Source organism: Sparus aurata, chromosome 12 (genome assembly GCF_900880675.1).
Source record: "Sparus aurata chromosome 12, fSpaAur1.1, whole genome shotgun sequence".
Taxonomy (NCBI): domain Eukaryota; kingdom Metazoa; phylum Chordata; class Actinopteri; order Spariformes; family Sparidae; genus Sparus; species Sparus aurata.
The window spans coordinates 6790969-6816668 of record NC_044198.1 but is presented as its reverse complement, the minus strand read 5'-3'; the positions used below and the strand labels follow the sequence as shown (position 1 = coordinate 6816668).

At 39.3% G+C, this 25700-nt stretch overlaps 1 protein-coding gene across 2 annotated transcripts in view; it reads right to left on the bottom strand.

Moving 5' to 3' along the window:
- The window catches only part of LOC115593330 (collagen alpha-1(I) chain), a 116031-nt gene that overhangs the window by 58619 nt on the left and 31712 nt on the right, over positions 1–25700 (bottom strand). The window contains exons 2-6 of one of the 2 annotated variants that reach the window (XM_030436848.1): positions 20523–20670; positions 20170–20328; positions 18396–18588; positions 15815–15949; positions 15324–15404 (exon numbers count right to left, since the gene is read on the bottom strand). In XM_030436848.1, coding sequence (XP_030292708.1) covers positions 15324–15404; positions 15815–15949; positions 18396–18588; positions 20170–20328; positions 20523–20670 — 716 coding nt within the window. Of the gene's footprint in view, positions 1–5277; positions 5378–15323; positions 15405–15814; positions 15950–18395; positions 18589–20169; positions 20329–20522; positions 20671–25700 lie in introns of those variants that run through there. The other variant, XM_030436849.1, reaches the window with a different exon arrangement.

Genomic DNA, 25700 nt, shown 5'->3' with positions numbered 1-25700 from the left:
ACACGAGTTAGGTCTTATCACCCACCATCAGTGCCGGACCTCACTAATGCCCTAAAAGGAGCAAATCTCTGCAGTCAGATTCCATAATCAGGTGGGAAATCTTCCAGGAAAGACTTGGTGCATGTTTGGCAATCACATGTCCTATAGGTATTATATTAGGTAGACCATGTAGTTTAGTACAGTTCTTATACGCGTTGTATGGAAATAGGTGCAATTAATCTGGTCAAAATATATAACAATTTGGCATGAGGTTGCAATAGATGAAAAGAACAGAAGAAACAATTGCCATTACTGCTAAACTGGTTAGTGAGTTAGTCGATTTGGACAGTTTGGTACTTGAAGTTCTTTATTGAGCCAATATGCCAAATATTTGCATTTAAAATTTCAAGATTATTTTCTGACCTTTTAAATATGTATAATTCATAACATTTTATAACATTTATAATAGGAAATAAAAAAAAGTCATAATTAATCATAATTACTATTTACCAGAAGTGGGGGACTCGAGTCACATGACTTGACTCGAGTCGGACTCAATCGCAAATTTGAGGACTTGAGACTTACTTGATCAACACCGATGAAAAACTCGACTTGACTTTGACTTGGCAATAACAACTTGAGACTTGACTTAGACTTGACTTAGACTTGACAAAGATGACTCGAAAGTCTTGGCTTTTCTTTCTTTCTTTTTTTTGGCGCATATTGAGACGTTAGTTTTGTTTTTGATACTTTGCCCTCTGCCACTGTATGACGCGCTGCGTGCCCGAGTGGCACTGTGGCCGACAGGATCAGGGAGGAGAGGCAGCATGAAGGGAGCTCCGAAAATCATCACATTTGGATTCAAAGATTTTTTCATGCCTGGGTGATTTTGGCCGCTGTCTTGGTTTAAGCGTGTGTGTGTTTCAGATATAGCGTCTTCAGTGCGCACAGACATTATTTTAAATGTAGGCGCGCATTTACGTGCTCACAGACACCGTACCGGCACACATTCAGTTTGACACACTTGTTTTTTTTGTGCACGTCCGCGACGGACCTGCTTCTCCCTCCGCCTCCAAGGTGTATAATGTCTTTTATAGAAGAGAAACACACAACACACATTTCAGGACAGAACAGACATGTCCTGTGATTTTCATCCTCCTTTTATAGAGGGGGAGGGGAACAATACCTGAGAGTAATATTCTCAGCTGTCAGGATGTGCAGTATGCTGCAGTCCCAGGGTTGATATTAATCTAATCTTATTCTTGTATTTATGGGTTTGAAAAACAATTCTAAAATTGATCAACTATGCACATACATCATATTATTGACTAACCACCCTCTTCTGTTTACTGTGTCTACAGATATGAAGAACACATTCATACGAACTTCTTGTGACTTGTTTGACCTTAGCAATGACTCGACTTGACTTGCTTGATTTTCATCAATAGTAACTTTGGGCTTGCTTGAGACTTGAAGGTTAAGACTTGTGACTTGCTTATGACTTGCATGTATGTGACTTACTCCCACCTCTGCTATTTACTGATTATAAATAATTAGTAAATAGTAATTATGATTATTCTGGAAGCCTACCCCTCCATTGGGCCCACGACCTGGTGTCAAAAATATAACATAATCCAGCAAGCAAAACAATTTTTCATTTAATAATTTTTCTTATACACTAATTTAAACTTTAACTTCATATGCAAGTGAAATAATAACAATTCCATTTGAAACAATGCAAGTTGACTTTTATTCTAAAGTAGACTCATCACAGGAAATGCTATGTCTTCAGTTGGCACCACAAAAAGGTGTCTACAGGGCAAAACAGTGGTCAAAGTTATCAGGTCACCTGTTATCAATTGAAATCCAACATATTGCCAAACAAAGCGCATTTGATTTTTGATTTAATAACAGATACTCCGCCACTGTTTTGTCAGTCAGCTCTGTTACTGGCCCCGCTGCTGTCCAGAGAAGATACCTCTGGTCCTTGAGTCAGTCGTTGGACTGTTCACTTATTTATCAACCAACTACCATGGTGAGCCTAGTGCAAGGTTTAATCTAAAAAAGATTATTAAAAAGATTTGCACTGTAAAAAACTAGTGTGCATACAGATGTTTACCTCTGTTTGTGTTTTCCTCGTTAAATATGAAGAACATATGAGCAGAAGGGCTGCCAGCTGTCTGGTAAGAAATAAAGTACAAATGTATTTCATTTGCTATTTCAGTTCCATGTTTCAACAAGTTTTGTAAGAGTATGAAAAAAAGATTTGCACTAACTGTTAAAAGCTAATCATATACAAATGTATACAAACTGCTGTTTGCAATTTTGGATTATTATGTCAACAATGGAAATGAAAAAAAAAACATTTTCAGAAGTATTGCAACTTGTTGTAGTACCTGACGGCTGTATTGGCCCTCCTATTAGATGACAATACCAGCAATTGCCGCAAGCCAATTTGAGTTCTAGACCCCTGCACTAGATGTATCAAAGTCATACAATTGTTTCTATCTTTTCCTTTTTCAGTGAGCTTTTCCAACCTTCAAGGCCCTGGTCCAATTCACAGGGACTGGAAACTCTCTAATCCATCATACTGTCAGATGACCTTGGTTAATTACTGTCTTCGTCATTATGATTGCAAATGGAGCTGAAAGTAATTTAAAAGTCTGCTGGTATAGTGCGCTTGGGACAATATTTGAATAACATTCATTAACTCCCTTTTTAAAAATATCTATGTGAAGAGCTGGTCAGTTTAGACTGCAATTCATGCAAAGATATTTTAATATACCTGCATAATGAGGTTACCCTTCATCAGATGTAAATGATAATTTGCAGTACAATCACATCAGTTCCATTAAAAAAAATAGTAATGAGAAATGCCTACCAGTGCTGACAGAACATGAAAGTCATGACATGACTTTTCTGCAACACATAACAGACATTTGTGGGAAAACAGTTCATCAGAATAAGGGTAGATGTTGATGGGGCACACCTGGACTCAATTAATGCTTACAGCAAACTGTACTGTCTTGCCATCATCACAAGTCTCCTCAGGAGTCTGTCTGCATGTGTAGCTGACAGATCCTCTGTTATGAGCAATAAGAAATATAAGGAGGCCTCACAGCCTGACACAAGTGCTGCAGGCTAGAGCGCTATCATCATCACACACAAGCACACACACACACACACAGACAATGAATACTTGGTTCTACAAAGGGCTAATCAAATAGCAAGGTCCATAAATCTAACCAAGACACAGGTATGCAGACACTCTCAGACTGGCTGGGTCTTGCAAGTAGAAGTAAGCAAGTTGGCCTGAAAAAAATGCTTGATGACAGTGGTCTGAGGTTTTGGGATGGAAACACTGCACCTGGAAGAGTATAATAAAAAAAAAACCCTGAACAATGTGAGGTAATACATTTGCAAATGAAAATAGAACAAATGTTTCCAGGGAATCTGAAACAAACTCATAGAAAATAGCAACAGTAGCACTGTCTTAGGTGATGTGGATAAGACACAATCTCAATGCCCTAAATCACTACTTGAATGCATGTTAGTACCTGCATGTACTTGTAAATGACTGTCCGTATGTGTTAATCAGAACTGTCATGTGCACACAGCTGAGCGTGTGACTTTCTATTGTGACTAAGTGTGGGTTCAGCAGCTCAGCAGGTCGAGTGCAGCATTAAGACCGTCATCATCGGGGATTTTATTCCTAACAGGACCACCCATGTTAGGGATCAAAGTGTCCACCAAAACGCTAGTGGTGGTCCTGGGACATAAGATCATTAAGCATGTTGGAAGGACAAAGACTTTGACTTTTTTAAACAATGAATTTGCTTGACAACCTATTGCTTCCAATGAGACAAGTGCCCATAATGCCACTTCAGGCTTCTCATGTTCGCACTGGATATCCACAGAAACCAAAAAAGTAATTTGGAGAGCCTCCATTCATAAAGTTTTATCGTTCTATTTTCTCCGCTAAGTGTGCTCTGATCCTGCAGAGAGACTATGTGAGTAAGTAGGAACAAAAGAATCCCACTAAAGAAAGCATGCATTTATTCAAACAACATCTGGGCTATATACTACTATAAAGATTCCACAGTGAGCAGGATTATCTGGATGATTAGTTTTAACTTTTATGTGCAAGAACTTTGTTGATGTTATGTACTGTAATTAGTGATAAAAAATTGCCAAATTTGCTAAAATCAACTGTGGTGATTAAAAAACCCTTCTATGCCATTTAAAGTCTTCAATGTGATTTGTTATGCATACAAAACAGACACTGACTATGACTTTGCATTTTCACAAACCATTAGGAATTTACCAATATATATTTTTAAGGGCAAATACCAATAGCACCATTAGTAATCAAGGAGACCGAGAACTGATATTTGGAACTGATACTGGTTGCAGTAAAAAATATAAAATGCATTTCTGAAAATTTTAGAATAACCAGTGATTGAAAACTAACAACATTTTCTCAAGCCCTGTACAAGTACAATTTAGAGGTACTTTACTTCTGTTTTTCCATCTTATAATTCAACTCCACTACATTTTTTTGACAGCTTTAGTAACTAGTTGCTTTGCCTATTCAGATTATTCAGTGTTGATTGGCTATTACTTGTGACGGTGTTACCAATCAGACAGTGTTATGGGTGGGACATTGAGTAAGACTACATACTGGTGACTACAGATGGAGAAAGGATGCTGCCTAAGAACCAAAGTACCGCATTTTCAAATGTGTATATTTTATCGACAAATGGATATAAACAACACTGATACAGATCATGGGGGGAAAAGCTGAATATTGGCCCTTGTAAATGGCAAGGCCCATGATTGGTCAAACCTACAAATGATAACTTGAGAAATAGCCTACTACAGATCTTATGTAGGTCTATTGCTGGGTTTCTTTTAACTACATTAAACATAGATGCACACATTATTTCGTTAATCTCAAGTGTCGTCATCATTATCCTGTGAAAATCACATATCGTCAAAATGTCTTCAGAGCTACATTTTTCAATAGACATTGTAACAATGCATTTTCTAATTTAAATCGCTTGGCTTTTACATTTCCAAGAGCTTCAAATCGGAAGTGTGTTAATCTTAAAAAAATCTGTCCTGGAAGAAGAAAAACATCCTCATTCCAGTAAAATCAATAAAAGTATTGCTACATTGTGTGCAGAGCATTCAAATGGTCTGCAGCACATTACAGAACCTGCTTTACATCAGTGCAGACTAAAATAAAAGAGAGAAATTACATATGCAACATCTGTACCAGATTACACCAGGCAGTACCTTTCCTCTCCGTGGCCTTTGACCTTGCACATGCAATCCATCTGAATCCAGACACAGGCATCCCAGCAGCAAATACCATCCAACATTATAGAGCATGACTGCAGGAAAACACTGCAGGTCTGTCTGCACTTCAACTCCGTTCAAATTGTGCCCACAGGCCGACCTCTGTACAGGAGGCTGATCCAGCTCCCAGCAGCCACACCCACACACCTACTGGGTACACACCCTTCCACTAGTGCCGACTACAAATCTTGGATAAACAATACCTCTAATCTGGAATTCGTAGGACACTGTAGCCCAGCCCATTAGCCCTTAGGGTGGCCTCTGTACACGCAGAGACAGAGGCAAAGTGAGACAAGAGAAAATGTACATGGGAAAAGAGAGCAACAACAACCCAATGTTTTTTTTTTTAAATAAATGAAACGTTTTATCACTTTAACCCACATAAAGTCAGAGCTAGCATCGGATGTTGTAGCACATTAAAGCCTCAACGTCCAAACTGTTTGGCAGCATTCAGCTGACCAAACTAGATTGAGTGAGAGAGACTGAACATCTGATCGCGGCGAGCTATTTGCACAACATGCTAACCGCAACATCGGGGCGACTAAAACTCTGCAAGAGAATAAGTGTTTATTCTATCTGAAGGAGGCAGGATGAAGGAAAACAGCGATGATGTGAGGGAAGCCCCACTGCTTTCACACATGGATGGATTCTAGTCAGAACGAGGCAGCACACAACAAGACCTAAAAGAGAAAAGAGTCTCTAGAGGGAAAAGCCGCAGTACCCAGATTAAGCGAAACGACCACAGTAGAGAGGACGTTTAATGCGAGATATTCACAAAGGATTGTCTGAGGTTCATTTGATTTACATGACCGGGTCGACGCTCAGAGGAGACTTCTGCATGAATAGCGAGAGCAGCGGGGCGGATCTCTGTCGCGGGAAGCATTACTTAATGTCGATTAGGAACAAACGGAGAGGTGGTTTTGCAAAAACAGCAATAAAGAGACATGAGAGCAGAGGGAGGTTGATTCGAGGTGAACAGGACCTCTTTGGGTACTTTACAACTGCAGGGCAGATGTGCAGGAGAAAATCAATGATCTCTTTTTAATTCTAAACAACTTCCCAGCACATCCTCGCCACATAATGGTTTCCAGAGATCGTAGCTGTCTGTACTGAAAGCGTAAGCCTTGTTGCATTTTAAAAGCGGGCTCTGTGGTGCAGGGGTGTCGGGACTCTTGCACAGGGTGAGCACTGGAGTATACAGTAGTATAAAGTAGAGTGAACAGAAGTTGCTGATGGAGCACTTTTGTGACAACGTCCCACCACCTAGCATTTAAACACAGTTGATTTATCTTCACAGCATGGATACCCCCATACTAAATTACAGTTTTGGAAATATAAATTATTAGCTTGAGCATGTTGAGGCTTTTCACGTTGGGAAAATTGCTCATGCCTTTTCGTGACAAAAAAGACAGAAACAACTAGGACAAGAACTCTGTTTCCATCTTCTTCTTTCTAAATCCTTGTTCCCCTCCCTCTCTTTTATCTGAGCAACAACCCACTTCCTCTTCTACATGAATTGAGGTCCTCGTAGCTTGTCTGTAATTACTTTATTTTATAATGAAAACAGTTACAAACCAAACCACGGCAATGAAAATGAAATGAAAAGTTCCTGTTCAATCTATAGCAGTGTGCACATAAAAGAAAAGCTTGACAGTGTAGAGTGATGTCCTGTTGATTTGAAGCAAATCATTACTTTTTTTTTTTCTAACAGCAAATTCAAAGCATGTTTCCTTGTTTTTTAATTTGGTTAATATTTGCTCAAAATGTTGTGTGCCATTTATAAAGTCTTTGATGCACCATCAAACTTTTAGCTCCAGAATCCATTTCACCAGATTGTTTGTGGGGATATTTTTTAATACTAGTCTTTTCTTCATTATCCTCTCATGAGAAACAAGACCTATGTATCCCACTGTCTCCCATCTGTTTCCGCTCTGACTTTTTGGTGTTGCAGCACGTTATCCTCCTGCAATACCAACAGTTTTGTTGAAGAGCTCCAAGCGTGAACTGACCTCAAAGTGTTTCATGAGACATTTAATGATTGTTTTCATCTTGAAGAAATAGCTCACTTTAATACTAACAGAGCTGAAAAAACATTAGTGGGGCTACAATTTCAGGGTATATACGGCTCTTTTTCGTGGAATATACATATTTTATTGCTATGAAATACATAATAATGTAATTTATTTACACATCGTTCTTTCAAGATTGTGGTCTATTTGGAAATGTTTACGTGCTTTAATGTTGAAAAACACATGGGTTGTGTCTCCTCCTGACAGGCCCAGTCTGCTCTGATTCGTCAGATCCCACAGCCACCATCCAGAGCATTTGAGTAAGGAGAGTCATGACAACAGATGTTCAAGATGTCAATCATCACATGATTGACAGAGACTGCAGATAGTTCCATTAAGTTCTAAGCAGGCAGTCCTAATTTCTGATGATCGGTAGTTCCTAATTTACATTTATTGATTTACAGTACCAGTCTACTAGTATTTGCAGCTAAATTCCAGGAACTATTGAGAAGCTCCACAATCTGCCATTGCTTAAAAAAAAGATCCATTGGACTAAATGGAGATGACTCTCTCTAATGAAGGACTATGGCACGGCCATGGTGGAGACTCTACATTAAGGAAGTCTTGACGGCTCATTTAAAGGCACAGGTTATGAATATGGGCTGTGTTCATGTCTTTTTAATGTTTGATACTTTTCTAGTATTTATATATCACCTGTCCTGCTTTATGATCAAATAAGACCTGTTATCTCAGTTTTCTACAATAGTGGACCTTTAAAGCAGAGGGTTTCAAACGGTTCCAGAGAGTAAAAGGAGGTGTAAAGGAACAGACATCCATATATGTATTTTCATAAATAGGTAAAAAAAAGTCTTGCCTTATAACTCCAGGATTATCACAATAATAATGATCTTTTATTATGAAAGTGACCCGATGTGTAAGACTTCAAAACCCTTAGTTAAAGGGATATTCCTGTGTAAATTTGGGCGACCATGGCTCAGGTGGTAGAGCGGGTCGGCCTATGTTCGGAGGGGCGGCGGTTCGATCCCCGCTCGGCCAACTGCAACATGGTCGTTGTGTCCTTGGGCAAGACACTTCACCCACCTTGCCTCGTGTGAATGTGTATGACTGCTGTATGTTTGAGGTGGTGGTCGGAGGGGCCGTAGGCGCTGAATGGCAGCCACGCTTCCGCCAGGGCAGCTGTGGCTACTATTGTAGTTTACCACCACCAGTATGACTGTGTGTGAATGAGCGACTTTGGGTCATTGAAAAGCGCTATATAAATAAAATGAAATAATAAATAATAAAAATAAAATAAATTTAATCCATGGTGTAACACACCGTGGGTTAGACTCCCTCTCGAGAGATAAAGTTTGCAGACCGCTAGCTAACGTAGTTTAAGCATCCTCAGAAACAACCGCACGACAACATTACATTGCGGTAAATGGGTCTAAATATAAAACCCCCATCAAAAAGCCACAAATAATGCTCAGAACAGCACCAAACTTCAGCAACATTAGAAACAGGGTCCCAGCACATATTTCGAGGCAACAAACATTTGATATCATCGCCGGATTTGTCGGAATAGATAAACAAATCTCACCACCTGAGAAGCCTTCCTCGTTGTGGGGATATGAGAGTGAATTGGGAGTGTGACTGCATTTCTCCCACAGTACCTCACTATCTTTCAGCACTATAATAAAAGGAATGTTACATCATATCACAATATCATCAACCCTCCTTGAGTGGTTTACTTTCCACTGTCTCTGATATGATCATAAAGCATAAAACTCACAAATCACAGTACTGCAGGAGAGCTCTGAGAGAACTGTAACTATCCCTTTTCCAGAGCCATTAGTTGGAGGCAACGGAAACAGGATTTACATTTTAAACACTGGCAGAACACTGAAGGAAATCTGTATTGAGAACCAACAACCTGATGTGGCTCACTCATCCATGCTGGGCATTACTGGAGCTCCTTGGCTGCCTACATCAGATATTTCTAAATAAAATCTTGAGACTACAAGTTGAGGAGATCTGTCAGCACATCCACCAGCTTACATCCCTCATTGTTGCTAAGAAACCTGTCAAATACATCTTTGCTGAGCAACCTTGTTCTCTAAAAGAGCAACATTAAGAGAGAAAGAGCAGTTTAACTGAACAGTATTGAGATTATTTTTGAAGGACTGTGATGTTTGCTGGCATTACAATATGTTCTTTTTGACCAACTATGTGAGCATCTTGACAAGAATGTAATATACAGAATGACTGATTCTAGCTTTGACTGTTATGGAGTGATATCAGCTTTTTCGTCCACCCACCAGTGCACAATTTGTACTGATTCAGCTATCCTGACAAGCAGATGATACAGTATCCAGAGTACAGCGATGACAGCTATAATGAGTCTTGTAGCAGCAGCTCATGTCACCCTACATTTTTGGACGACAGGGATGGGATAATCTGTCTGATTCTCTTTACAACTCGGCTGGTTGACTTCGACCTGGCCCCTGGCGTCTTACCCCGCTTCAGTCAGCTGCTGCCTCTGGCCTATAATACCGCTTTTCCATCAAAATTAGCAGGTCTACACATGCTATTTTAAACGCGGCTCAACCCGCAAAAGAAGCATCTGTAAAATGACGGACAAATTCTTCTGAACTTCACAACTCACAACTATTTTGAGCCATTAGTTCCAATAAAATTGGAAAGAGGAGCCACAGCATTAAATTATTTAATTTCCATTCAAGTTAGCCGGGTGCTTAACCGAAACCCGACTCGGTCGGTGATCCAGGTATTTTCATAGCCGGGAAGTCAAGCTTCATTTGCTTCAAAGCACCGCTAAGCATCTTTCACAGGAATGAAAGGGGCTCCATCTCCAACACTGTGTCCAGTAATAAAATGTAATTAATAGACCACATCCCAAATACCTTCCTTATTTACATGCCACCATTGGAGGTTGATCACACATCGTTACTACGCACTTGGAATTTAGGGTGTTCAACCTGGGTCTTATGTTTAGATAAGAGCTGAGACGAGCTGAGTTTATAGATTCCCGTTGCACAAAAAAACCTGATCTTGGCGGGTTTTAGTGGTGATTTTTGACCTGTGGAAAAGGGGTATAAGTGTCAAAAAGGGAAAGTAAAGAAGTAAGAAAAAAAGAGAGTCAGAGATGGAGGAAAAAGGGAGTAAGAGGAAAGAGACAACTGCTACAAGCATATCCAAACGACTATTATGATAATAATGGTTAATGATCGCAATGAGCTAACAATCTAAAGAGGCACATTTTTTCTCATGAATTGCTGGCAGCTTATGAAAAATATAATTCTTTATTTATGTTTTGTTGTTCGTGGATCGAAACAGAACTAGAAAACATCAAACTTGCCTGCAAATAAAGCTGAATGATGTGTAAATAACCCAACTGTTAATAAAGGTGGGAGATGAACATCCGGACTGTCGTCTGTTTAGTGTAAGGAAACACCTTCCTCGTAAAAATGACACTAGACTTCAAATCAAAAAGGTTATTTGTAAGCAGCTGTAAAAACAGTTACAATATCTAACATTTATTAACACCTAAACTTTGCTTGGACATGAAAATTCCACAAAAGGTGACATCATTTAACAAGCAACTCCTGCCAGACTTTATATTAAATATTACACAGATCCTAGAAGACTGACAGAGTCATGGAAAAGTGTCAAATGACGGATAATTTTTTTCCACATTTTTGTTTCTGTTTCGGCTTGCCAGTAAAAAGCCATTGTTTGACAAGTTTTATGAAATAGGCCTCCTCAGAGACCTGAGTGAAAACATTTCACTTTACGATATTACGAGTAGAGACACATGTCTTGTTGTTTTCTCTTTCGCTCTCTCTCTATCTGACAGATGCAGCTTTGGGGATCAAGTGTAAGCAGTGTTATAACTACTTAAAACTGAAAGCAGTCAGCGAAACTGGATTTACTCTTGTGATGACATTCACGATGGAGAATCAAACACAAGCTCTCTCATGCTCCATCACGATTTCTCTTCCTGACACACGCATACTGTATATTAAGTAAATCAACATACGCACCTACACACACACACCATTTAACAAACGAAAAACCTTCTGATCAAGAGTGAACGTGCTGAATAGTCTGCATGTTGATTATGAGGGTTCAAAGTCATCAACATATGTTCGAGTTCATAGCACTGGCTGAGTAATTACATGTTTAGCTAAGGTCCCTGACCTCCAGGTGTGTTTAACATCTTATTGCACATTGGAGGTGCTGTAGATTAACTGGGCGAGTGCCATGTCTCTAAAGAGAGCACCTGTCAAGGGAGCCGCCAGCCCCAGACAGGGCATGCATCAAAGTCAGGAAACCCCAACAACGTGGCCCCAAAGTCAGAAATGTTCCGCTTCACAGACGACAGCAGCAGACCTTAGCGAAAGAGAAATAGACCTTGTTAATGTAGTGGTGTTGTTTTATTCTTTGAATGGGCAGATTATGAGGAGAGCCAGAAACTGGACGACTGTACCTCCACATGGTCTGATCTGTATGGAGTTAATGAGAAACAGGCTGCAAGGAAACAACGAACGTGTCCGAAATCACTACCGCATTCACAATGTGATTTTCTCCACAATATTTCAGAAAATGCCCATCAAAAATAGACCAAAACCTGCAGATATTCAATTGACTGCGATATAAAACATTTTCATCTGAGAGGGTAAAAAACAGTGAATGTTTTACATTTTGGGAATGCATGTATTCACTGTCTTGCAGTTAACAGTGACAAAAATATGACTACTGTAGCATGTTTGTTCAGGGAAATATGTAACTCGACACATATATTACATCTAATTTTTTTTACTCAGTACAAAAAACAAATTGTTAAAATGACAAGGGGGTATGTGCCTGACTTTAAACTTATAGTTGTAGTTGTTGTTTTTAGAGCAACCCTGTCACCGGAATTAAAAGTTGGTATTTTCGGATTCTCCCACTGCGGATATAATCAACTTTGTATGTCATACATATCATATTTAAATTTCCAGATACGTTTCATACCACATTCAAGTTAAAAGTATATAAACGTACCCATGTCAGGATTTAGAATGGATGGGGTTGGCCAAACAGCTAGGTGAGACTGAAGTGAGAGATGACTGCCAAGTCACAGACCACTGTTCAACACAGTGTCTCAACATTTGTAAGCTTGAAATCACTGGATACCTTTGACAAAACACTGGGAAATCTTCCAGTTGTGTTTGAGGCAACAACGCCAAGTAAGGCAAAACACAATATTTCTCTACCCTAACCTAAAGGTTTCTGTGCCTAAACTTAATCATACAATAAGCACAATGTGGTACATAAAGAAACCTTTCAACAAGGAAATGTAAATTTCCAACATTTAGAACAGTGGTTCTTTGCTCAGGTCATCATACCTCTCTCATCCCATTTCCTGTCATCTCTCTAAGTTTTGCTTTCTAATCAAGCAATGAAAAAGTAAAAAAAAAAAAAAAAGGATCGTTGGAGAGTGAGACCATCAGTTGAACAGACAAAGACAAAACAAACAGATACATGCAGACATGGACATGTAAAGAGAGGGACACAGACATGGAATCAGAGACACATTTAGACACAATAAAAAACAGAAAAACTGAAACAGATGAAGGATTCGTGATGAGAAAGAGATGCAGCCCACTTAAGATATTTAAGTAACTATTAAGAAAGATTTGGTGCAGCTTGTTCCTGCAAACATTCTCTCCAACACAAAACAGCAGGAGACGTCTTTGTCATCAGCATCATCACAAAGGCATCCCAATGCCATCCTGATGGAGAAATTGTGTGCCTGATGGGGCTGGCACGGCATGATATGGTCTGCTGTGTTTTACTCCTCGTTCTTTCTGGCTGTACACTACTGTACACTTTAAAGAGAACCAGATCCTCACTGATTTTTTACATGAAAATGTAAATTCAAACCAGCTTTGCTTTTCCTTCATTGCCAAGTGCACGGCCCTTGCTTTGTTTCCATTTCAAATGCAGACTCCAGAAACACGGTTTATTCTGCAACTGCCAGAGTAAACACCTGTATGTATTTCAGGGGCTGTAATTTCTTCAGCTGGATTGATTGAATTGCAGTGTGTATAGTCATAACAAAACAGATTCTTGAATGAACAAACTAGTTCATGTGGATTCAGATGTACTGATCCGTAAAAAATATTCACATCATCAACAAAAGTTCTAACTGATGAATTAAATTGTATCACTGCTTTCTTGAGTGTGACAAATTTCTTTTCAAACAGCCATTTGGTCAGAATACTGTTTAACATTGAGGGATCAATCTCAAAGGGAAAGCTGTGGCCAAGTAAGTTTGGAGAAGGCAGATTGATTTGATAGTACAGGCAGAAAGTTGGGAAAAAAATGTGCTGACTTCAATCAACCATGAAGACATTGTATAATTACTAAATGTATGCTTGTATGGATTGACCTACTGTTGAAAAAGATGGGTCTTTACTCTGAATGTAAACATTCAACCCTTGATTGGTTTTATCCATTGACAATTCCAATAAAGTTTTTTTTTTTTCAAACAAGAAGGCCTTATCCTCACAAACATTGACAGAGAATAAAAAAGTGGCGTTAGCCAGAAGAAAGGCAGAAGATGAGTACTGTCTGTTGTGCAGTGTCGGCCACTTAAAGTTCTATCATGGCACAGTCGCAGACAAAACAAAAGTGAGCCACAGTGTGTGAAATACTTCCTCAGCCCTACTTGGAGCTCTCTTTTCAACACCACAAGTGCACCTTCACCACACTTTTAACTTTTGTGCACTCTGGACTTTACATCCACAGAGTGTCTGGTCAGCTTTCCTTGGACTTGTTGATTGCATTCATTACTGCAATATCTGGTAATTGCTGAAGCTGTTCTAGTTCAAGTGCTCATTTTATCAGATCTTTGAACACAGAACACAAAGCACTGACAGTCCCCACACTTAGCTGCCTCTGGGTAGATCAATTGGCATGCTGCTTCCATTGCTGTTGCTGGTTTCACAAGTAAAGTAATGTAGTAGTGCAACAGTTGTGTCTGAAAAGATATTCCTGACTGTTAAATTGAATACAGATTAAGTGCTGCAACAATCAATTATCTTAATTATTAGTCAATCTGAAGATGATGTTATCTATTAGTTGATGTATCATTTTGTCTATTATATGTCAAAAAGTGGGGAAAAAAGTAAATCGCAAGTTTTGCCCCACCCTGCAAAAAGTTCAAAAGTGAACAAACAAAAAATACAGTGATGATCACCACAGACTACAGGAGGTTTTGTGTGGGGACAAAAACAGCCTGCTCATTATACACCCAGTAAATAACAAAACCAAAATATTACAGAGTTGTTGTGTTGCAAAAGTTTAAATCCATTCTTGGATTTTTAGATCAGATTTTTTACCCATTCATTTCATGTTTAAAATACAATAACAATAAATTATATGATTGTTTTCAAATAAAAACCATAAGACATAAGGCCCAACTATAATTCATCAAAACAGACATTTAGCTTCAGCACCAAGATGAACCCTTTAAAAGCCACACAACAAAGACCAGTGAGCAGACACAGACAGGTCAAGCACTCAGGCGTCTTAGAGAACACACACACATACGCAGAATCACATAAACACAAAGGGTCATGCAAAGTGGACTAGTCAGTCAAGGACGAGGTGGGACGGCTGGTCGGTGCCTCTGACGCCTGAGGCTCTGCACCGCAGTGCTAATTAATGACAGACGCTGGACTGGTGGTTTTACAGACAAAGCCAGAAAAAAATTAATCCAGTGAAACAAGACCAATGGTTGGTATATACGACTGTAGCTGCCTGCCTGTCCACAGCTGTTTAGTGTGTAATCACCATGACAACTTGTCAGTGGCTCACACTCTCTCTAGGATGCAGCTGTTTTTAGGTGTTTGTTTTCAATACTTAATGAGAATCGCAATGGTTCTCAGCAGTCTATATCCTACTTACATTTCTGCCAAAGCTCAAAAATGACTTGTCCTTAGGATTCCCCAGCAGGTCCTCCAGGTCATTTGAGGACAGAAGTACATTCTGTGTGGAAACAGAGGGGACAACTTCTAAATTTAAAAACCACACTGCACAGTTCAGGGCAAAACCGATGAACAACCAAACACTCAAGGTTATTAAATTCACCAGACTGGATCAAAACCACAGGAGTCAGTGTAGTTTTTGCTCTAAATCCTCGGATGATCTTTTATCATGCTTCCTAGTATATAACAGGTTCTGCTGTTAAAGTATTAACTGCAGGAGTCAGAGTGTCTGCCCTTCAAAAGACATGTGGCCTCACATTAAACACTTCAGTGACATGTCAAAGCCTTGCTGTTTACATTAGTCAAGGGAACAGTATGAAGAAATTAGATGAATTTTCCTGATTGCATGTGTGTGCGTAAAACACACATTATACAACCAGAACTTTTTGTTTTCAAACTATCTTTTCTCACCTCCAAGGCATTGCTGACGCGTGGGGAGCGGGGAGGCTTAGGGGCGGCCTCACCACAGTGGGGAGGGTGATGGCTGCAGTGCTGCTGGGCAGCATCTGGGTCACCCATCAGGAAGGTCAGCTGTCGAAGATGACCCTGCAGGGACGGAAACATTATATACAATGAGAGCGGTCAAATTATGTATAATCTAGCAATCATTTGCGGTATATGGAAAGATAATGTTGCAGAGATGTTTAATGTTTTCTGCAGAAAAACTAAATCTGGTTCTTTTCAAGTGGCAACCCCTGGAAAAATTTCCATGACTTTTAGGTAACTAAATACTGTGAGCAACACAACATAAACTCAACTCAACTAAAAGTCCAACAAAGCAAGAACATATGGCATTCAATTTGACATTAATGAGGGAATTTGTTATTGAATACTAAAACTTCAATAATTAACTGCAGAACTCACATAGTTGAAAACTGTTCATGTAATTAAAGTTTTTTTTAAGTTTCACTTTCATAGCAAGCTTATGATTATCACTTGCACTTCTACTGGGAACCCCCACTAAGCACATTCAATGTTAATATCTTATGTTCAACAATGCAGAAACAGTGGAAACATTGTGAAGCACAATTTAGAACAAAATCAAACCAATAATAATGCAGAAACACACACAAAATGAGACCAATTTCCATTAATATGTAGCATGTATCAAGTCAAACGTCTTCCAGCCATCCTGCAGTCGAGTGGAAGACTAAAGAGATACAAATGCTACATAGGCAAGACACATAAAAGCAAAGTACAGTATTGTAAGTTTTAGCGCTGCCTAACACAGAAAAATGCTCAGACAAGACTGTCACCACCTCTGAGTGAGGAAGTACACTGTCCTTGGGGCTGAGTAAAAACCTGTCATCAGGAAAAACAAGGCGATGGAGAATCCATTTTATCTGGTGCTAAGAACAAATCCAGATGCTGCTTCTATAACTGTCCTCCTCACCCCCATTGTGATAGAGCTTGCTCTGATCCGCAGGCTACATGAGCACTCATTATAACTGGGACAGCATGTCCTTAATTCAAAACCAGGTGCATTATGGGTCTTCAAAATCAGCCTTTAATGGAAGAGTTTCACATTTTGCCCTTCAGAAAAAAGACTATACAGCACCATAGAAGGAAACTTACTTTTCAAATTAATCTGCACTTAAATGTACCCTGTAGAGTTTCAAATCACTAGTAGTGCAATGTTTTTACAAGTGGGTCCCCAGCTTGTCTGTACTGGTCACGCGTATGACAACAGACACACATGACTGTGTCAAGATACACAGTCATGCTGCTGTTGTCATGCATGCTGATGTTGGCAGTAACATCTGACAGGTGAGCAATATATCAATCAGGTAGTAGGACTGCTAACTAGTAAAACGGTATGGACATGAATCACTTTCATGACCCCAAGAATGCACATGTAGTTTGATTTTGGTTAGAAACTGCATCCACATTTAGCAATAATATAATGATGATGAGAATTAATGCAAATTTTGTGTTTTTTTTGTGACTGATTACACAACTCAGGTAGGGTTAAAGAGCTTACAAATAGATTTCCATACTAAACAGAAATGATTGAAAACAGGTCCCTGGAATGGGCTAAGATGATCTAAAACTGAACTGTACATATTTGAAAATTGTGACTAAAAAGGAAAAGTTTAAAAGATTTGTATTAAGGGGCTTAAATTATCTCCTTGTGGGTTTCTCCTACATTCTGAATACATCCAGGTTTAGTAAATAATAACGTCAACTGGAAGTGAGATGTCTTCATGTTGCGTTGGTTTATAGAATAGTGAACTCATGCTTTGTACAAACACTTATCAGTGTTTCCTCTGTAATTTTATGTAACACTGGTGCTTGGGAGGTAATTGAGGTTGAGGTTAGAGCAGGTTGCAGGGATTTCAATGCACACTTTATAAAAACAAACAGAGGGTTTCTAAGCATTACGGGCAACGCGTCTTTCGGTCTGTGATGAAAGGGAATGTGGTCGGATGGAACCACGGGGCTAGAATATCTACTTGTGTGTTCTTTCCTGTGTGTTTGTGTGTGTGTGTGTGTGGTGTGTGTGTGTGTGTCTGTCTGTCTATCTGACCATCTATGCGCCACGAGGATAAGCAATCATGTCTTTTCTGTCTTTTTGGACTGAACTGGACTATACACATGTGGCTTTCAACCAAGAAAGAGTTGTTTTAAATATATCAGCTGGTAATATAATTTGTTGGTACACACATACGCAACAAAGAACAACATGAACAGATTCTAAAAGTAGCAATTTTAAAATCCAACGAGGGCCATTCAGAAATTGTAAAGTCAGCTCAGAGTCTGACCTGAGGTTAGTAGAAAAGAGGTAGATGAATTCAGCTTCTGGGCATCTTGAAAAAGAAGGAAATGGGAAAACTCACTCAATGGGGATAGGGTGTGGGTTTGATGATTATATATTATATATGGTCTAAAAGGCAGGGTGGCTTTTATGTGTCTTAATATCCAATCATTCTTTTAATGATCAGAGGGAGAATAACATGATGAAAGGGAAAAAGAAGGTTGCAGAGTCTCTTACCTCAAACGGAGTCTCAAAACCCTCAATGATTCCTCCGACCATGAGCAGTCCATCAGTTCTGATCCCAATGCCGTGGTACACCCACTCCACGCTCTCCAGCAAAGAGCAGTCAACATACAGTGCCAGCCGCTTGGCGGAGACACTGATGGCCACATGGTGCCATTTTCCATCAGACAAGCTGCTGACTGGGAACCTGACAGAGAGACACATGGGTCACAATGTAATCATGTATCTTTGAGTGATTTTATACAAAGGAATTTCATCTTCAATGTTACGAGTTGGCTGCACCAATTTAGCTTTAGCTTTATAGTATTGTAACACTACAGTTTATAAAGAAACTATCAAAAATAAATGCAGCAAACCAGAGATAATGTCTTTTGTGCCTATATTACCCACAGTGCAACAGTTTGGTCCGAGATTTAGCCTCGAGTCGCTAGCCTCAAGAAAAGATGAGGAGCAACCCCACACCCTGAGACCTGTTTCATTTTCAAATGTGTGTTTTTTAGATCCAAACAACACCAAATCAAGTGACATCACTTCAGTTCAGTTGTGTCTTAATAAGTTATATCTTAAAATATTTCAGACTTCATGCAGCTCCCAATAAAGCAGTTAAAGGCTTTATATGCCTACATATGCAGTACTGCTACCCAACATCTGCAAATAGAAAGATTTTGCATGGGTCAAATCAGTGGAGTTTGTCCTTTGATATAACATTTTACACAGTGGACTAAATGATTGATGATTGATGATTAGCTCAGGGATCATTTTTCCACACGGACTGTTATTGCAAAAACACCACAGAATCGAGTTGGTGAGATGGCAGAGAGCCAAGAAACCACCCGAGAATGGACCGAGAATGTCCAAAGTTTGGGATCATTTCACACTTAAAAAAGAAGATAACAAAGTGCAACGTGTCTACTGCAAAGCAGAACTCGTGTACCACAACAGCACGTCAACTATGATTCAAAATCTGAACCAAAAGCATCCAGCTGTTAACACCAGCTCACCAAGCGTCGCTGACACAAGCTAACGTAAACACTGATGTTAGCGAATTTATCTTCATCGCTAGTTAGAACATATGGTATTTGTAGAGGCTGTAGCCTGATGTCGGTACAACTAGATATCATGTTAAGATGTGGACACTAATTTCTTTTAAAAACCAAGAGAGTAATAGCCTACACCAAATAACTCCTTTCCACACACACATACGCTCATCTCGTCTCTCTCATTCTCCCTCACGCACACGTGCACACACAAACAAATACACACCCTTACTCCAGTTGTTAGGTTTCCACCACACCATATAGGCCTACTCCAGACATCATTAATAATAATAATAATAAATCATTTTAACAAAGAGACTGCCAGACACAATTTAAAAAAATACACATGCTGCAAACAAATACACTGCCGCAGCACTTTCTTTCGTCTTCCAGTCTGATTTGCATAAGATTTATGCCAAGAAGCAGGAATGGGCATGAATGGTTCTCAATTACCTGAGATGGATGTTGTAATCACCTTTTGACATGTAGATTTTTTGGATGATGAGTAATGCGTAAAAGATTTTATTTTTACCTTGTTTTTGCTTTAAAGCAGCATGTCTGTCAAGAAAGTTTATTGGTAGCCTCTAGGGCTTGTACTTAGTCATCCCATTGGTAGATTTTGAGAAAAGTTTAGCCGGTAAAACATGAATAAAAGCTCCTTAAAATAACTTATCCTACTCCAAATTTTGATTTTGAAGTATGCAAAAAAAAAAATGAAGAAGTGGGCTCACTCGTAGTGCCGTTGCTGTGTTCCTATAAAGATGACAGCACTAGCACTGATCCGCAGCTGCAGCATTACGTGGCCGTCAGGGCTGAGCATGGTGAAGACACTGCGTTCGTCTCTCTGTGGACTCCGCAGCTGTACCAGCAAACTGAACTCATCTGCAAACCTAAACAAAAACAGAGACACACAAATAGACATTAGGCATTTTGTGGGCAGGAAATGAGCATGTGCAGCTGACTGACTGTACAGCACTTTTTCAAATGACCAGTGACAAAAGTAAAGTGTACCAACAACTTTAACTTTAAATATAGTGATGATGGAGTATAATAAAGAGGTTAAAAGATATAGATGAAACTGTACCCATCAGTGAGGAGCTGTTGAAGAGGGAGAGCCAAGGTGGAATACTGTCCCACCTGTAGGACCGGACACCTGCTGTCATCCATAGTCATAGAGGCGTTACTGTTGTTCGAAAGCTGAAATGAGATATCCTCTAGAATGTTCACCTCATCTGTATTGAGAGAGTTAGTAAGAGAAAAAAAATTTAAAAATCATCGCCATTATTGTTGTTTTACTAAAATGTAGTATATTTCATTATGAAGACCACTTTTCCCCAAAATGTTAAGAGTGATTTTGGTACACCTTAATATGAGGAAAGCAGATTTGAGGAGGGCCCAGTGATTCAATGGAAATTTCATTTCAAACAGAGACAGAGAGACAGTGAGAACTTCATCTTTCATCTATCTAATTAATGTTAGCAGCAGCCTCACACGAGGGTTAGAGAGTTATAATCATGGTTTCATAAAGCCCTAGGATAGGACTTAATAAAGGGAAATTTCAATACCACAGCATGTAATCATTTTAGATAACAGTGTGTTTCCAGCTTTGCTGAAGCAGTTTTGGGAATAACTATGGGAGGAGCTGAAGCCCCAATTGTTTGCCACACCGTATTGCTGTATTTAATGTCCACATATTTGTATTTGGAAACATTGACCAGTAGATCCATACTATGTGAACAAACCAAGATGATGATTCAGCCAACAAGATAGCTCCTCCTTGGTTGATGTGTTGAAAACAATGCCACATGAATCATAATTAGCAGTATGGCTGATGAGGCGCTTGTAAAAAAAAAAGTATTTTTGATGCAACAAAAACTACTCAATATCAGTTAGGGATATTGTGATACACATCGATGTGCATGGAAACCTATACAATTAAAGTCAAATGAAATGTGTTGCAATATTTTTGGGGACTAAAAAATATTCACAAAGCACAAAATAAAATTGTTGTTCAATTATGTCACAGAATAAACAATCAAGTGAAACACTAATATATCCCAATATTCCTAACTCATTTTGAGTAATGTATGTTTTAGTGGTGCAAATTGAGCAATTCAGAGGCTCCTTCAAGTCTGGTTTTAGTCTACAGGGCATTTCAAAACTGAGAGAAAATCTCACAATCTAGAGCCTGGATTTTGATTCCGATTAAATAGACTGCGTCATTATTTATTGCCCGGACTGCCCACCCTGAGTATAGGGTGTAATGTTTGGGTGTCTACAAACATTTGGCCACTCAGTGTGGGTTCAGCATTGTTTCAGGATTAGGGGACCAAGGCAGTAAACATCTGCAGCACTGCTGGCACTTAGGAAAAACCTTAACATGCTGTGAACAGACCACTGACGAAACTATTGTAAAGCGGAAACCACTTATGGGGCCACTACTTTCCAAATCGGCAGAGGGGATAGGGTGTGTAGTGCCCTACAGTGAAAAACATTGTTGTACCACTCAGTCAATGGCTTTACTGCATCATCAGAGTAAGTATTAGGAGACTCCTTTACTTTTACTCCATGTGTGCAGGTAAAGTGCCATTCGTCATCTCCTGTCCACAGGTGGGCTTTGTTGACTAATCCTGCGCTTTAACAACTCCTTTTGAGGATAACAAATAAAGCTTTTTAATGTATTTGGAGAAATTGAGTCACCACTCAAAGATTGGTATTGTTGTGCACCCTGTAACCTGGGAACAAACTGAGATCATTCCTAACTTAAATGTCAAAGTCAGCAAGTAAGAGGCAGGACTGACATTGATTAAATCAACAAAGAAGGTGCATTTAAACAACATGCAAGAGAAAAAAATAATAACAAAAGCATCCAATTCAAAGTAATGTACATGAGCAAGCTGCTAATAATTCCTAATCTAATAGTTCATAATAACTGCTATGAACACCTCTCAGATGGCCTCAGGACTTTTTCCAAAGATATGGGATTGCCAAAGCAGATTAAACCCTACCTATCTCAAGCACTTAAAATAAATGAATCTTCGTTTATCAGCCCTTCAGAGATGATTTTGCTCTTTACACTCATCCTGACAGCAGTGCCAGACAAATCACTGGTCTACAGGGAGATGTGTGGTCACAGTCAGCTGCCCCGGGAGGGAGCATATCTGGTGTCGCACTAAAAATTCCAACATACCAACCTTCCAGGAGTCCTCAAAGATATATAGAGGAGAACCACTTAGTGAGAAGAAATGATTTGAATAATGGTTTGCTTTGCACTTTTAACCTTGAGTTAACAGTCTTGAGGGATGTGAGGTCAAATAGTTCACTAAGTAGCTAAACAAGATGGTAGTATTTAAGTTTTAAAAAAAGGATCAGACAGGATAGTAGGGGTGCAACGGATCAAAAAACTCACGATCGAATAATTTTTCGGATCAGCAAAAAAAAAAAGTTACATAAATAATATGTTTAATTAAAAAAATAAAATGAAAATCGAGGTTTGTATCAAACGGTGGGTCAAAAATCGTGATACAAACCGAATTGTGAGTTTGGTGTATCGTTACAGCCCTACTTCATATGTATGACAGACATGACAAACATTATTGTAATATGCAGTGAGCTTCCATAAGACACCTGAAGGAGCATAATGGATATTTTGGCTGAAAATAATCCACATCAGCTGTTATTTAGACCCACAATTACACAAGTGTCAAACAATCTACAAATTGTAGTGAACCATAATAATCACATCAACATCACTCACACTATCCGCAAACCTCATTGTCATTCTGAGAAGTGTGGGACTGCTGATGCTACAATATCTAAATAAGCTGTAATTATAGCTCCAGAACTGGAAAATGTTCTCACACACTTACTGCTGCTGATGCTTTGATGGTCTTTATTAAGCCTCACTTGTGCGGGAGTATTCATGAAAGAACATTTCATGTGTGAACACTGTGCCCTCAAGGAAAACTTAGGAACATACTCATGCGCTTTTCCCCCAACACTATAATCAAAGGATAGAGCGATTACAATGGGGGAGGGGGTAAAGAGAAGCTGGCAGTCATGCCTGTTCTGTTTCCGGCAAAAGTAAAACAGATGTTGAGTCTTGGATCAGAGGAAATGTGTTACTTCTTGGATAATTTTGTCATTGGTCATATTTACCCAGAGTAAACTTTTTTTGTCTTCGTGTGCAGTCTGAAGATATTTCCATTGTAACTTTAACACTAAACATAAGTGAACAGGTTGTCCTTAAAGTGGACATTCAGTAAACTATGCTATAGTTTCTTCTGCTTGTTTGATAGAATGAAATCACTGAAAAATTTGGCCATCTAACTTGGAGTACAAAGTTAAGATTCTACAGCCATTCACAATGCCAATAATGAAAATGACATGAATGTGTGTACCAAATTTTTATCCACCAAATGACTGTTTTGATATTTCAGTTGGGACCCCCAAAATAAACAAACAAAAACAGAGGAAGCAAACAAACCCACAAATGCCATATACTGTAATGTATATACTGTTGCTTGGACTGTCATCTACAAACTAAATTGATCACAAGACATGATACAACCCAGTAATAATTTGTATTAGTCAGTCTAGGATTAAACCTGCAGCAACTATTTTTTAGGCCACTTTGGAGTAAAAACAGGTTGTCAAAACAATATTTATCTACACCACCAATTGATACTGAACTTCCAGCTACAGTTGCTTATTAACACATCAAGCAGGTATAGAGCAAAATTCTCATTCATTTTATTAATCAAACCACCTTATAATTGTTAAGTCCAGTATCCACTCTCTTTTAGCTCCTTTTTTAGTCTTTACAAACTCTCAAGGGAAATAATATCTACTGTGTTTTTTTTTTCTTTGAAAGTGTGTAGAGGCTGACAGGAAATGGAGCACAACATGCCACAAAGGCATGCACCAAGCCAGCAACAGTTGTTGTGTGTAATGTGCGTGCTGTAACCACTAAGCTACCAAGGTGCTCTATACAGTGGATATTAGATATTTTCTCTCTGAAAACAGCTGCCTACCTGCCTGGATTGGCTGTGAATTTCAACATACATCTCATAAGTTACTAAGGGCACATGCAAGATCGTGCATGAGCCTCCTGCATGTTAACATCCTCCAAGCTCATTCTCATCAGGTGAAAAGAAACAACTATGTGTCACAGAGGTAGAATAAAGAAGTTTACTCTGGGTGTCATCACCAGTACTCCCTCTATTGAACACATCACTCTTGCTCTGCAGCAAACCCACTTTCAAGATCCTTCAGAACCTGGCAACATCGTATCTTTGCCACATTTACACACGTTCCCGCACCCTCCGATCCTCTTCTGTCATCCAGCTCTTTGCCCCATCTGCCAATTTAACTACCATGGGATCAAGAGCTTTCAGCCAATCTGCATCCCGCCCTTTGGAACTCTCTCCCACCAGACCTTTGCACTTCTGACACTGCTTCTAACTTTAATCCTGCCTGAAAACGCACTTATTCCGAGTGGCATACTCTGTCTCACACAAACTACATAATCACATGATTCTTGTCAAAATTTGCAAAATTGCAAAACTTCCACATCAATATTACCTGATTTATATTGTTTGATTTACTGTTGTTGTGTTATATTTGTCATGTAAAGTGTCCTTGTGTGCTTTGAAAGGCGCCTTTAAATAAAATGCATTATTATTATCATTATTTTTACTTTTATCAATCATCAGTACGTCCAATTAGGATTGTACCTGCAGAGTAAACAGTGATACAAATGTTTCTCCTTTCAGAAGACACCACTGCAGTTGCGATAAAGGTGCCAACAACCACCATGTGTCACATGTGAGAAGTCCAGACTACAGTGAACACATAAGGGCCCTCAGTTTCTCTCTACTCTCTCTGGAACCGGGCCTTATCTACGGAGCCCCTCTAGGGTCACATGATAGAAAAACTGGATGTGGAAATCTTTGCGAGCAGATTTGTTAACCATGATCTCGGATTCACAATCCTTGCACACGTTTTCTATAAATCCATGCTCAAAGATTCACAGTGTTTGCATACGAATTTTGCCCTCTTCTCAATGATCAGCTGGAGGCACCATGGATACAAGCAACCCAGCACAGCTGATGATGACAGTCCTATCTTTCTACATGGGGTTTGCCTTTGATAGTGATCAATAGACAATAAAGATGATGACAACAACTCTGTTTGACTGTATATGAACAAAATGCTGTTTAACTGCAGTAGGAGCGCTGTGTTGCATCTATGTGTCATGTGG